This window comes from Carya illinoinensis, chromosome 10, assembly GCF_018687715.1.
Source record: "Carya illinoinensis cultivar Pawnee chromosome 10, C.illinoinensisPawnee_v1, whole genome shotgun sequence".
In the NCBI taxonomy this organism is placed as follows: Eukaryota; Viridiplantae; Streptophyta; class Magnoliopsida; order Fagales; family Juglandaceae; genus Carya; species Carya illinoinensis.
In genome coordinates this window covers 11020653-11032763 of record NC_056761.1, presented here as the reverse complement: position 1 = coordinate 11032763, position 12111 = coordinate 11020653, and the positions used below count along the sequence as shown (strand labels likewise).

The window sequence follows — 12111 nt, the reverse complement described above, 5'->3', positions numbered from 1 at the left end:
TCGTGGTGGTGGCGCTGCTTCTGTGGTGGCGGTTGTGAGAGAAAAAGAGAGTGAGAGAGAGACAGAGTTTTCAATTTGTGGGGGAGGGGGGAGATACGGCATTTGGACTTTGGAGGGAGGGGGTGATCAGACGAGGGGAAATATGGGAGGGAATTAGGAATCTAAGTGATCCAAGGGTGGGGATTTAAAATCTCAAGAAATACCTAGCATCCATGCATGCAGCAGTGCTGGTGATTTTTCTTTTTATAATAAACAGGTTCATTTACTTTGATTCGCGACGAACGAGATGAACTTCTTCACATTCCAATATCTTACCGGGTTAATAATTCGATTTAATTAATTAAGGAGTAAAGCTGCAGCCTCCTTAATTATCACAAAACATGCTGATTAGTTGAGTCGCGAGAGCATCATGCATATTGCTGTATTCCCCCAAGCGTCGTCGTCGTTTGCTTTATTGGTAGTAAATCAAACGAACACATATTTAAAATGATGGAAGAAACTTTTCGTTAATTTCCATATTTCTCTTCCAGAGGAACTTTCCTTCAGAATTTAAGGAACACTCCCTTGCTCCTCTTATACATTGCTTCAGGTAAAACCGCACCAACTTTTCCAGAAAGTAAATCCTCTCAACAATGGACTCTCCTTTCCCTCTTCCTCCTCAACCATCCGACCAGTATAGGAATTGGTTGGATCTTCCCCTTGATGTGACGTCGTCGATACTCCAAAGACTCGACGTCGTAGAGATCCTGACCAGAGCGCAAATGGTGTGCTTGCACTGGCGTAACGTCTGCAAGGACCCCTCCATGTGGCGCACCCTCAACATGGGCTACTACGTGGACTTATGGAGGTACATGCCCTACGACCTCAGGAAGATCTGTCGCCGCGCCGTTTATCTCAGTCGCGGCCAATTGGTGGGGATCGAAGTCGGCTGCTTTTGTGACGAGAATCTCCTCAAGTACATTACTGAGCGGTATTGTAAATTTTTTTTTATCTATTTCATTACGTATGTTATTTTCTGATATATATTGTTGTTTGGATTTGATTTGAAAATTAAAGCTTTTGAGTTATATTTGTAGTGATGTTGATGGCTTTTGTTCTCAGTAATTAATCCATTTATGTACAAGTGAATATCACAACTGCATGCTTGTGTTGATGGCTTCAAGTGCGTGCTTGCTTGTGGGAAGCTTGATGCGTTGGGGATGAAATTGGCGTTCATGATTTGGAGTACTGGACAGTGTTCCCCAACACACATTGGGCTTTATTTAATTTCTTTGAACATTTGTTTTTCTGCATGGTGCTCTAAAATAGGCAGCAATTGCACCTAATTCTCCTTGACATGCAAATATGCATTCTATGTGGTGATTAAGTTGCTCATTTATTTTGTGTTTTAATGGCATCTTTAGCAGTTCAAGGGAGCTCAGATACCTTGGAGCTGTAAATTGGCGCTTCAGTATCTCAAATAAGGGATTGAGTGAGATTGCTGCAAATATTCCATTGTTGGAAAAGCTTGAAATTTCATACTGTTTTTGGATCACTGAAAAATTTCTGGAAGCTGTGGGCCGCAGTTGTCCCCATTTGAAATCACTCAAACTGATTAGGGAGGTTTACTGGGGAGATCCTTTCAAAGAGTGTGATATTTGGGCAGTTGCTATTGCAAAGAACATGCCTGGGTTAGTCAGTCTGCAGTTTGATGGGAATAACCTGACTAATGAGGGCGTGCAAGTCATTCTTAAAGGTTGTCCTCGCCTTCAATCATTGGAACTTCGGCATTGTCGTTATGTCACTATGAAAGGGGATTTTGAGAGGTGGTGTTCTGAACAGATCAGAGACTTGCAGTTTCATTGTTTCAGCGATCGAGAATTTGAGGGAATGCTGGAAGCTTGTGGATATTATGATATTGATGATGACAGTACTCAATCATATATTGACAATTACGACTTTGATGACTTTGGTTTTGTATCTGATTGAATAGGTGCTTTGATCAGCGAGTTATGTGCTGCTTTTATCTATTGGCTTAGGCTACTAATTATGCTGAATTTCAATATTATGTTCTCAGTACTCCACTTCAAGCTCACTCTATTCACTTTTATTTTTTTTTAGATAAATTCAACCAATAAAGGTCTCGGATGGAAGCCGAATTAATGGCCGGGAATGCAGTACCTGGATGCAGCCTACGGCACTTTTCTTTTGAGTTTTATAAGCTCTGGTTTGGGAACTGAAACCATTTCATCTCATTTTAAATTTTCTCAAAATTTCTTTTCCAAATATCACTCCAGATACTTTCAATTTTAAAATTTTGAGTTTTTCATGTAATAATAATTATCTAATTATTATAATTTTTTTTTTCAAACTTTCAAACAATACAAATTAAAAACAATATTACTACTTGTTCAAATTTCAAAAAATATTATAATAATAATAAATTTTATTCTAACTATATACGAACCTAAAGATAGGATTACAGAGCAGGAATCTCAAGATCTTTAATTACAATGATGGAACTCGGACACCGAGAAAGCCGAAATTCACCTAGGATTACAGAGCAGGAATCTCAAGATCTTTAATTACTATCAAATGCATATGTCCTCCATATAACCTCACACACGCATCTACCCTTTCCTTCTGAAGGCTGTAGCTAAATTGACTGCTGTTAGAGAGGGAGAAAAGATACATTCCATTGCTATAAGAAATTGGTTTTGAGTCATTGGTTTTTGTTCAGAACTCATTGGTTTATATGTACGCTGCTTTTGGCATGCCAAGTGTGCGCACAGGATGTTTGAGTTAACGCCATAAAAAAGATCTTGTGGCTTGAAATTCTGTCATTAATGGGTATGCTGTTAATGGGATGCCCAATGAGGCTCTGACCCTATTCAGGCAAATGGGTTTGGAGGATGTTCAGCCAGATGGATTCACTGTGGTAAGTTTATTGTCTGCTTGTGCTGAACTTTTTTATTTTTATTTTTTATAACAATCAGACTCACTTTCATTAATCAGAGTCATAAAGAGAATTACATACTGGCATCATGCCAAACAAATTGGGAAATACACTCAAGAATTGAATCCCACCAAATTGTTAAATTCTCTACAAAACATGCTAATTTTGCCAGGCTATCAGCTGCTGCATTGTGCTCTCTGCTAACATGTTGAAAACTTACCCTTGGCACCTGTTTTGAAAGGTCTTGGATAGAGGAGATCAGGTTGCCTTGGGGGGACATGGACTCCCCTTTTGTTGCCATGACCTTAACACTAAGCAAAGAGTCAGTCTCCACAATAAGCTCATTGATGCCCATCGGAATACATAATTGGAGACCTCTCAAGATGGCAAGTAGCTCCACTTCCATAGGATCAAAGAACTCAGGTTCTTTGTTACACACAGCCAGCACTACTCTCCCCTTCTCATCCCTCAATATTACTCCCACTCTTGTTCCACGCCCCTAGAATAAAGCGCCATCTGTATTGAGCTTAAGGACCCCTGTGGGAGGGGGTCTCCACCCCATACTTCTTATCAAAAGCTGTTGGCTACCACCTTGAACTCCTTGTGACTCCTTAAACATGGACAGGGCATGATCTGCAGACTGTTGTGGATGCTGAACTTGTCCTTCAAAATATAACTGATTTCTTCTATACCAAAAGGAATAGGCAATGAGGAAGAATTTCTCTAGGTCCCTTGCCTAGCCTTCTTTTTTGGCCCTCATTGCTAGCTCCATAAAGTCCTTTTGGTCTCTTTCCTAGAATAAATAGCTGAAAAGTGACTTCCATTGGGGTAGAATGGAAGGGCAATAAATAAGTGCATGGCTTGTGTCTTCCTTGCTCTCATGACAAAGCTTACAGATATCCTCAGTTACAACCTTCCTAACCATCAGGTTCTTCATAGTAGGCAATCTGTGCTTGCATGCTCTCCATGAGAAAACTCTGACCCTGTGTGGTATAGACAGTTTCCATAGTTGCTTCCAAAAACTTTGCTAGGCCTGATGGTTTGAACATTCTCCTCCTGGCCTGTGGTTCTTTAGGGACCAAAATAGCTTATAAGCACTCCTCACTATATATTCTCCTGAGCTATCATAGTCGATGTTTTAAAAATCGTTTCGTTCTGGCCGGAATGGCCGGAATTTTTCGTGCCGAAACAGTGACCGGAATGGGATAGGTATCTATTCTGTTCCGGGTCAAATTCGGGCCGTTCCGGTCAAATTCCAGCCGTTCCAGTCAATTCCGGCCGAAATTTCGGTATTTCAGCCGGAATAGTAATTCCGGTCCAAAATTAAAATTCAAATTAAAAAAATAAAAAATAGCTCTCTTGTAAATAAGTTAAAAAATAATGGATAAAATTGTACTTTTAGAATTCAAATACTCATTTCCATGCACTAGAAGTATTGTTACTTTATAATCTGTCTATTCTTTAATTGTTTTCCTTTATTTTTGTATCTTAACTCAAGTTTGTGATTTTTTTCAATATATATTCATTTTATAAATCTTTAATTCTTCTATATATATACACATAAACATATCACACACTTACATATATATGTATTTATTTTATTAATTGTTAGTTTATATATATAAATATTTATATATAATATATAATTAATCCCGTAACGGTACACTGAAACGTACCGGTACCGAATATTCCATTCCAGTGCCTCAACTATAATGGTCTCGGGAACGGATTTCAAAACTTTGATCATAGTGCCATATTAGCTTATCCTGTCTAGGGGAAGGACCTAGAGGCATCCTCAGCACTTCAGCAGCTTCTCTAAGAGGAAGAGTTCTCCTGACTAACCCAGCATCCCACCAGTTTGTTTCCCCATCAATCAGCTGTGCAACCTGTTGACAGTTGTTTCCACTAACTTGACCTTGGATTAAAGGGACTTGGTTTTGGCTTGACAGCCAGATATCAGTCCAGATGTTTATGGACTCTCCATCACCCACCTGCATCCTTTCATAAGTAGTCTTATAGATTCCCAGATCCCTCTCCATGCATACGATGGGGCATTTCCCAGTTGTGCTTCCTAAATGCTCGAATTGGGGAAGTACTTAGACTTGTAAATCCTATGGAGAAGAGAAGATGTCTCATTCATAATCCTTCATGCTTGTTTTGCCAATAATGCCATATTGAAACTATGGACGTCCTTAAAACCCGTACCCTCATTTTGCTTAGTAGCACACATCTTGGACCAGCTCACCCATCTAATTTTGTTTTCCTTCTTCCTTTGGCCCCCACCAGAACTTTGCCATCATGTTCTCAAACTCTTGGCACAAGCTTTCAGGGAGTTTGAAGCAGCTCATAGAGTATGAGGGGATTGATAAGGCTACTGCTTTGATCAGTACCTCCTTTCCCCCTTGTGAGAGTAGCCTTTCCTTCCATCCTTGAAGCTTATTCCATACCCTACTTTTTACATTCATGAAGGCCCTTTTCTTGGATCTACCTACCACGGATGGGAGACCAAAATACTTCTCATAATGCTGAGCCTGCTGTATCCCCCAAGAGGCCATAATTTCTTGCTACAGTTGGGAGTCAACATTGGTACTGAAAACCATTGCTATCTTCTCCTTATTGACTTTCTGACCCGATGTTAGTTTATACTCCTTTAGAAGTTGGTGGATGTGTGCATTAGTTTGCAAAGAGGCCCTACAAAAGAACAAACTATCATCTGCAAAAAGGAGGTTGTTGATCCTTGGGCTACCTGTACAGATTTTTATACCTTCCACCAACTTGTTCTCCTCAGCTTGTTTGAGCATGGCTATCAAACCTTCAGTGCAGAGGAGGAAGAGATAAGGGGAAAGGGGGTCCCCTTGTCTCAAACCTCTCGAGGGCTTGATAGGACCTTTTGGACTTCCATTTACAAGAATTGAATATGAGACAGACTGCACACAGCACATAATTAGCTCTCTCCATTTCTCATGGAAGCCCATTTTACTCATAATACTGTCTAGGAAACTCCACTCCACCTTGTTATATGCTTTGCTCATATCTAGTTTGAGTGACATGTACCATTTTTTCCCTTTTCTCTTCTGCCTTAGATAATGGACTAGCTCGTACGCAACTAAGACATTATCTGTAATTAGCCTTTCAGGTACAAAGACTGATTGAGAAATGGATATTACCTGTGGCAGGATATGTTTGAGTCTATTGGAGAGGACTTTTGCAATCAACTTGTAAACTACATCGCACAGGCTGATTGGTCTGAATTCTACTACTGTTTCTGGTTTATCCTTCTTGGGAATTAAAGCAATGTAAGTGTGGTTGATTTCAGTAGGGAAGGCCCCTTCTTTTAGTGATTTCAACACAGCCTCGGTGACATCCCTTTCTACCACAGTCCAATACTTCTGATAAAATAAAGGGGGCATACCATCAGGTCCAGGGGCTTTGGAGGGTTCCATCTGATTCAAGGCCTGGACCACTTCTTCTGCTGTATACTGCTACATCAGATTGTCATTCATATCCTCAGTCACATAACCCTGCAATATGTCCAGAAAACCCACTTGTCCTTGTTGGCCTAAAGAAGTGAATATGGTTTGGAAGTAATCCAATATAAGCCTATCTCTTTCTGCTCCCACCTGCCAGATATTGTTACTATGCCTCACACCTTTGATTTGATTCCTTTTCTGTCTTTGAGAGGATTTCCTATGAAAAAACCTTGTGTTTTTGTCTCCCTCCTTTAACCAAAATGCCTTCGACCTTTGTCTCCACATGATTTCATCTCTCTCCAGCCATGTTTGCATCTCAGTCTTTGCATTTCTATGCTCTTCTATTCTAAAACAGTTTGGATCAATTTGGTACAAAAGATTCATCTTGTCTCGGGCCTTAGCAACGTGTCTCTTCACATGACCAAAACTGCTCTTGTTCCATTGCTGGAGCCTCTCTCCACAGCTCTTTACCTTCTTAATTATCAGAGAGAGGTCCTTTTCACCTTCCACTAAGTCCCAAGTGGAAGACACCACCTGTTTGCAATCTTTTGTCTCAGTCCACATGGCCTCAAATTTAAAGCCAAGCCCTCGGCTTCCAAAGCTGGGATCAGCCTGAGGTTTCAAACAAACAACAAGATGGTCTGATTAGGCAATTGGAATATGTACAACGTACAACATAGAGAATAGAGAATTCCACTCTTGATTAGCACAGAATCTATCTAATCTTTCAGACACACTATCTTCTTTCTGTCTCCCATTCCACCATGTGAATTAGGGTCCACAGAACCCCAAATCAAACAGTCTGCATTCAGTAAGCATGTCACTGAAGTCCTCCATCTGCCACTCAGGTCTGTACCTTCCTCCCCTTTTCTCCCCCATGTGCAAGATTTCATTGAAGTCCCCCATTATGAGCCAAGCACTAACTATTGGTACTATGAGAGATTTTATTAAGGACTAGGTTTCATGTCTTTTTGCAACTTCTGGATGGCCATACACTCCAGTCAAATACCAGACAGCTTCATTCTCCTCTTGTGGTTTGATTTCTGCGTGGATATGGGATTTTGAATAGTGAAGGATCTTTAGATTAATGGGGTTTTTCCATAGAAGAGCAATGCCCCCCCCCCCCCCCTCCTCTGTTATTACTTATTGCTAGGCAATTTGGATAGCCCAGAAAAACTTAAGTTTTTCCATTCTATTGACACTCAATCTCGTCTCTTGTAGAAACAAAATTGTGGGATCTTCTCTTCGAACCATATCGCAAAGCACTCAAACTCCCCGTGGGTTCCTAAGCCCACATGAGTTCCAACTAATGAAACTCATTGGTCTTGGTGGGGCTGTTTAACAGCCTCCACCATGTCTGTGATTTCCTTGTTATCAAATCCATTATTCTGTGTCTTTATTTTTTTGTTTTTACTATAGTTTGCACAGGTTGTTGCAATTCTTTTGCTTCTCTTAGGTATTGGACTTATTACTCTCTTGCTTCTGTAGGCCAGGCTTGAAAGACCTCCTTCCAGTCCTGGTGAGAAGCTTTCAACATTCAGGTTCCTTACTCGTCTTCTCCATGTGGGGCCCTTCTTTGGTTGGTTCAAGACTTCTATTTGGTCAGAGAGAAAGTTCTCAATGGAATGAATCTGTGTAACTAAATCAATTGGGGCCTCGATTCCAGTTGTTCCATTGTGGACTATCCCTTTAGCTGACAAGGGAGTGTTTACTTCTGTAGCTTGCCTTGTATGCTCAACAGGCTTCTCGCCTAGTGTGTCATAGGGAACATTTGAAGGGCGTTAGGGAAAGTCTCCTTTTCCTACCAGCTTTTGTGTACAATCTTTTCTAGGAAAGTTTCCTTGCCTAGTCAACCTCCCTGCCTCTTGCATGTCACTTCTTTCGACAGTCTTACGGTCAAGTCTGTCTGAGGCTGTGTCCCTCACCTGACACCCTTCCATGAATTCTAGATTTTCCCTTTTGGGGGTCTTCCCTAACCTCTGTCTCCCTCCTCCATGGTTGAGTTTGAGCTTGAACTTCTGGAGCGACCCCTTCCCCATACTTCTTTGGCTGCAAGTCACTTTCCCTGGTAGCAGGCATTCTCAGCCAAGCCCCATACTGTTGATTCCCTCCCCCTTTGGTCACATTCAAGCAGGCTATGTGATTATGTTTCATGGTTCCACACTTAAAACATATTGAAGGCAACCTCTCATATTTGAATGGCACCCAGCATTTCTTCCCCTCCACATTGAGAAAAGTACCCCTTAGTAAAGCTTTTGTAATATCAACCTCAACCCTTATTCGTAAGAACCTTCCCCAGCTAATTCCTCTGTCATCTGCATGGACTTTTAACACTCTTCCCACGTAGCTATCAAAGTTGAAATCCCATTTCTTGTGTCATGCAGTTGAAGGGCATGTCATAGGCCTACAACCAGAACACCTACTTGTTGAAAGCTACCTCATTAATGGACTTAGAGCCATCATATGCTTGTAGACACAAGAGCCAGCAATCGAAAGACCACGGTCTCCCTTCCACCACCCTTTGCATATCCTGAGCATTGTTAAATTCGACAAGGAACTTGTTAGGACCCACCTCCAAGAATTGAATCCAGCTTTCACACCTCCAAACTTTTGCTGTAGTGCTTTTGAAGGCCTCCTTGTTGATACTCTTCTCGGCCATTATCATTACCAATAGGCATGAAGGGACTTGTTTTTGAGCTGTTGACATGGTAGGTGGTGCTAGAGACACCCCCTCCCTTTCCTTCTCTGCAAGACTTAGTTTTTCCCACTACCTTGATAGTTCTTCTTCCATGGGACCCTTTGTTGGACTAGCAAAACACGAACCAGCCGAGAGGACGTACTCTATTCTAGAGAGAAAAACCTCTCAACCAGCAAGAGGACTTTTTTCTAACCTCTTAACCTTTCTGCTTGTGCTGAACTTGGAGCTTTGGCATTGGGGAGGAGGGCACATGTGTATATGTTTAAAGTTGGTTTGAGTGCCAACTTGCATGCTAATAATTCCCTCTTGGAACTTTATGCAAAGTGTGGGAGTACTATTAGAGATACGCAAAAAATATTTGATGAGATGAAGGAAAGGAATGTGGTTTCTTGGACTTATTTGATAGTTGCATGGGTTGGTTGTTAATGGGTTTGGTAAGGAAGCACTTGAGCTTTTGAAGGATTTGGAAAGAGAGGGTTTTGTGCCAACTGAAGTAACTTTTGTTGGCGTCCTTTATGCTTGTAGTCATTTTAGAATGGCGGATGAAGGGTTTAGTTATTTTGAGAGGATGAAAAAGGAATATGACGGCCTTGTGCCTAGGCACTACAAGGATTTAGGCTTTTTGCAGCGCCTAAAATCCTTGCAAATCGTGCTAGAAAACACTGCAATACCTCAATTGCAGCGTCTCCATATCCCTTGCATGTTCGCCGATATAAAAGTGTTATTTTTGATCATTTACAAGGGAACAGTAAAAATGCTGCAATTAATTTCTTTTGCAGCGTTTTTTCATCGCTGTATTTAACAAGATATAGCGCTGTAGAAAGCATGTGTAGATGTATATCTTAGCGCTGCAAAAACTTAATTACAGCGAATTTAATCCTTGCTTTTAGAAAAAAGTTGCACTGCAAATAATGATAAATACAGCAGTGTTTTTATGTCATCGTTGCTTTAATTACCTTTTACAACATTTCTAGGTCGCTGCAATTTATAACGTAGCGCTACAAATAATAAGCAACAAAAGCAACAAATCCTATTTTCGCTGCTTTAATACGAATTCGCAACACCAAAAGATCGCTGCAAAAAAGTAGTAAATCGCTGCAAATACTGAAAAATAAAAGCAACAAATCCTAATTTCGCTGCTTTAAGACTATTTAGCAACACTACCTTATCGCTGCAAAAAGTTGTCCAGCGCTGCAAATATCCCATATCATAAGCAACAATTGCTTACATCGTTGCTTGAAGTATTTATTGCAACATCACAAAATCGCTGCAAAAAGTTAAGTAGCGTTGCAAATATATTTAATCCAATTTCCCTTTAGTTGCCTTTCTCGTTGCTTAATAATTGTTGCAACGGAAAACTAACATGCTGCAATAGGACTATCATTGTGGTAGGGTAATTGCAGCGATGAAAAAACGCTGCAATTACCTGTACAATAATTATTTTTTTTTTTTACCTTCGCTTCGTAGGCGTGGGTATATTTCTCAAAGTCACATTTTCACAGTCAACTAAATTATTTTATTTAACTCACTAAATTATTTAAATATGTAATTTAGTGACATTATTAAAAATACATAATTGTTTATATGCCCAAGGAACCTGATGGAGATAATTTGAAAATTTTATTTTAATACCTTAAAATGCACTTAATTATTGAAAAATATCAACCATATATAGACTGATCAATGATTTTGCAATACTTTTTCACCTACATTACAACGCCACACATATACTTAATAAAATGTGTAGTGCTTAGAAAATAGTAAACATATTAGAAAGTTTGTTTAACTTCCCTTATATGCACCGATGAATATAATAAAGCAAACACATTCATTCATCTAAACTCAGTTGTCATTCACATTAAGTGTAGTTATGGGCTATACATGGGGTGGACTAATTGGAATCAAGAACCTACAACTTACATACTACTAAATATATAGAACACATTATTTCTTCTAAACATTAGATGAAACTGTCACGACATTCATTTAGATGATTTCGCAATGTCCTGCTCTTTTATATTTAAAAATGATATCTAGACCAAGTGCGCCTGGACATTGTAGGTTGTATAGAACAACTTCATCACAATTGCTTCATGTGGGGGGAATTCATTATCGCATTTCTGTACATGGCTCTCTCCAACTCCAACTTGGCAGTTATTAATAAAAGTTCTAGTCATATGATTGCAAATAATTATTTATAGCGATTTATGTGAGCTAAGGCAAGAAACACACATCTCACATTATACGGAGAATAATTAAATAAATTAAAACTAGTGTGTAACTACTTTATCACAAATTAATTATCCAACATTTGATGATAAATTAATAAAAACACAAATATTATTTCATAATCCATTGGTGCATTGACCTAGTTGTTGACAGGGATAATAAATTTTTGATGCAAGTTATGAACATGTATTCAGGATTGCTTTTGAGATCAAAACTCGAAGCTTTCAGTTTTTGAACATTGATATTCTTAATGATATAATTAATATCATCGGTTCTGCTCATAAGATGTTAAGGATTCCTAATTGGATTTAGAAGGAAAAACAAATGCCTGGAGATAAGAAATGTGGTATATAAATCTTGCAAGTTCGGGAATAATGGAGTATCTGATGTCAAAACCCTGTATAAATAAAAAGAAACTCCTGATATTTTTATCTTTGCCACCTATTTTTATCAGTCAATGTATGCAACATATACACTATGGAATTCTAGTGTCAATAAGTGTAAATAAAGTGTGGCAACTAACAGCAATAGGATAAGACTGTCTCAACCCGTAAACTGCATTAGGATAACATATAGCTCACTAAAACCCTGTATCTTCTTTGAACAAGTTTCGATGTGTACCTGTTGACTTCTCTTCACAATTCCCTCCATGGACACGTTGCAAATTTCATGCTACCATCAGCTAGAGTTATGGTTTGTTGGAACTTCACATTTTGGCTTGTACAAGGAGATGTTTGTAGCTGGGCATAGTGACAGAAAGTTAACAAACCTAAAGCACA

General features: G+C 39.4%; 1 protein-coding gene across 1 annotated transcript; it reads left to right on the top strand.

Annotated features, from left to right (window-relative positions):
- Positions 1–632: 632 nt before the first annotated feature.
- LOC122278406 (putative F-box/LRR-repeat protein 9) lies at positions 633–1968 on the top strand. Its single transcript, XM_043088597.1, has 2 exons — positions 633–970; positions 1407–1968. The coding sequence occupies exons 1-2, from the start codon at positions 633–635 to the stop codon at positions 1966–1968; spliced, it is 900 nt and encodes a 299-aa protein (XP_042944531.1).
- The last annotated feature ends 10143 nt before the right edge of the window (positions 1969–12111 follow it).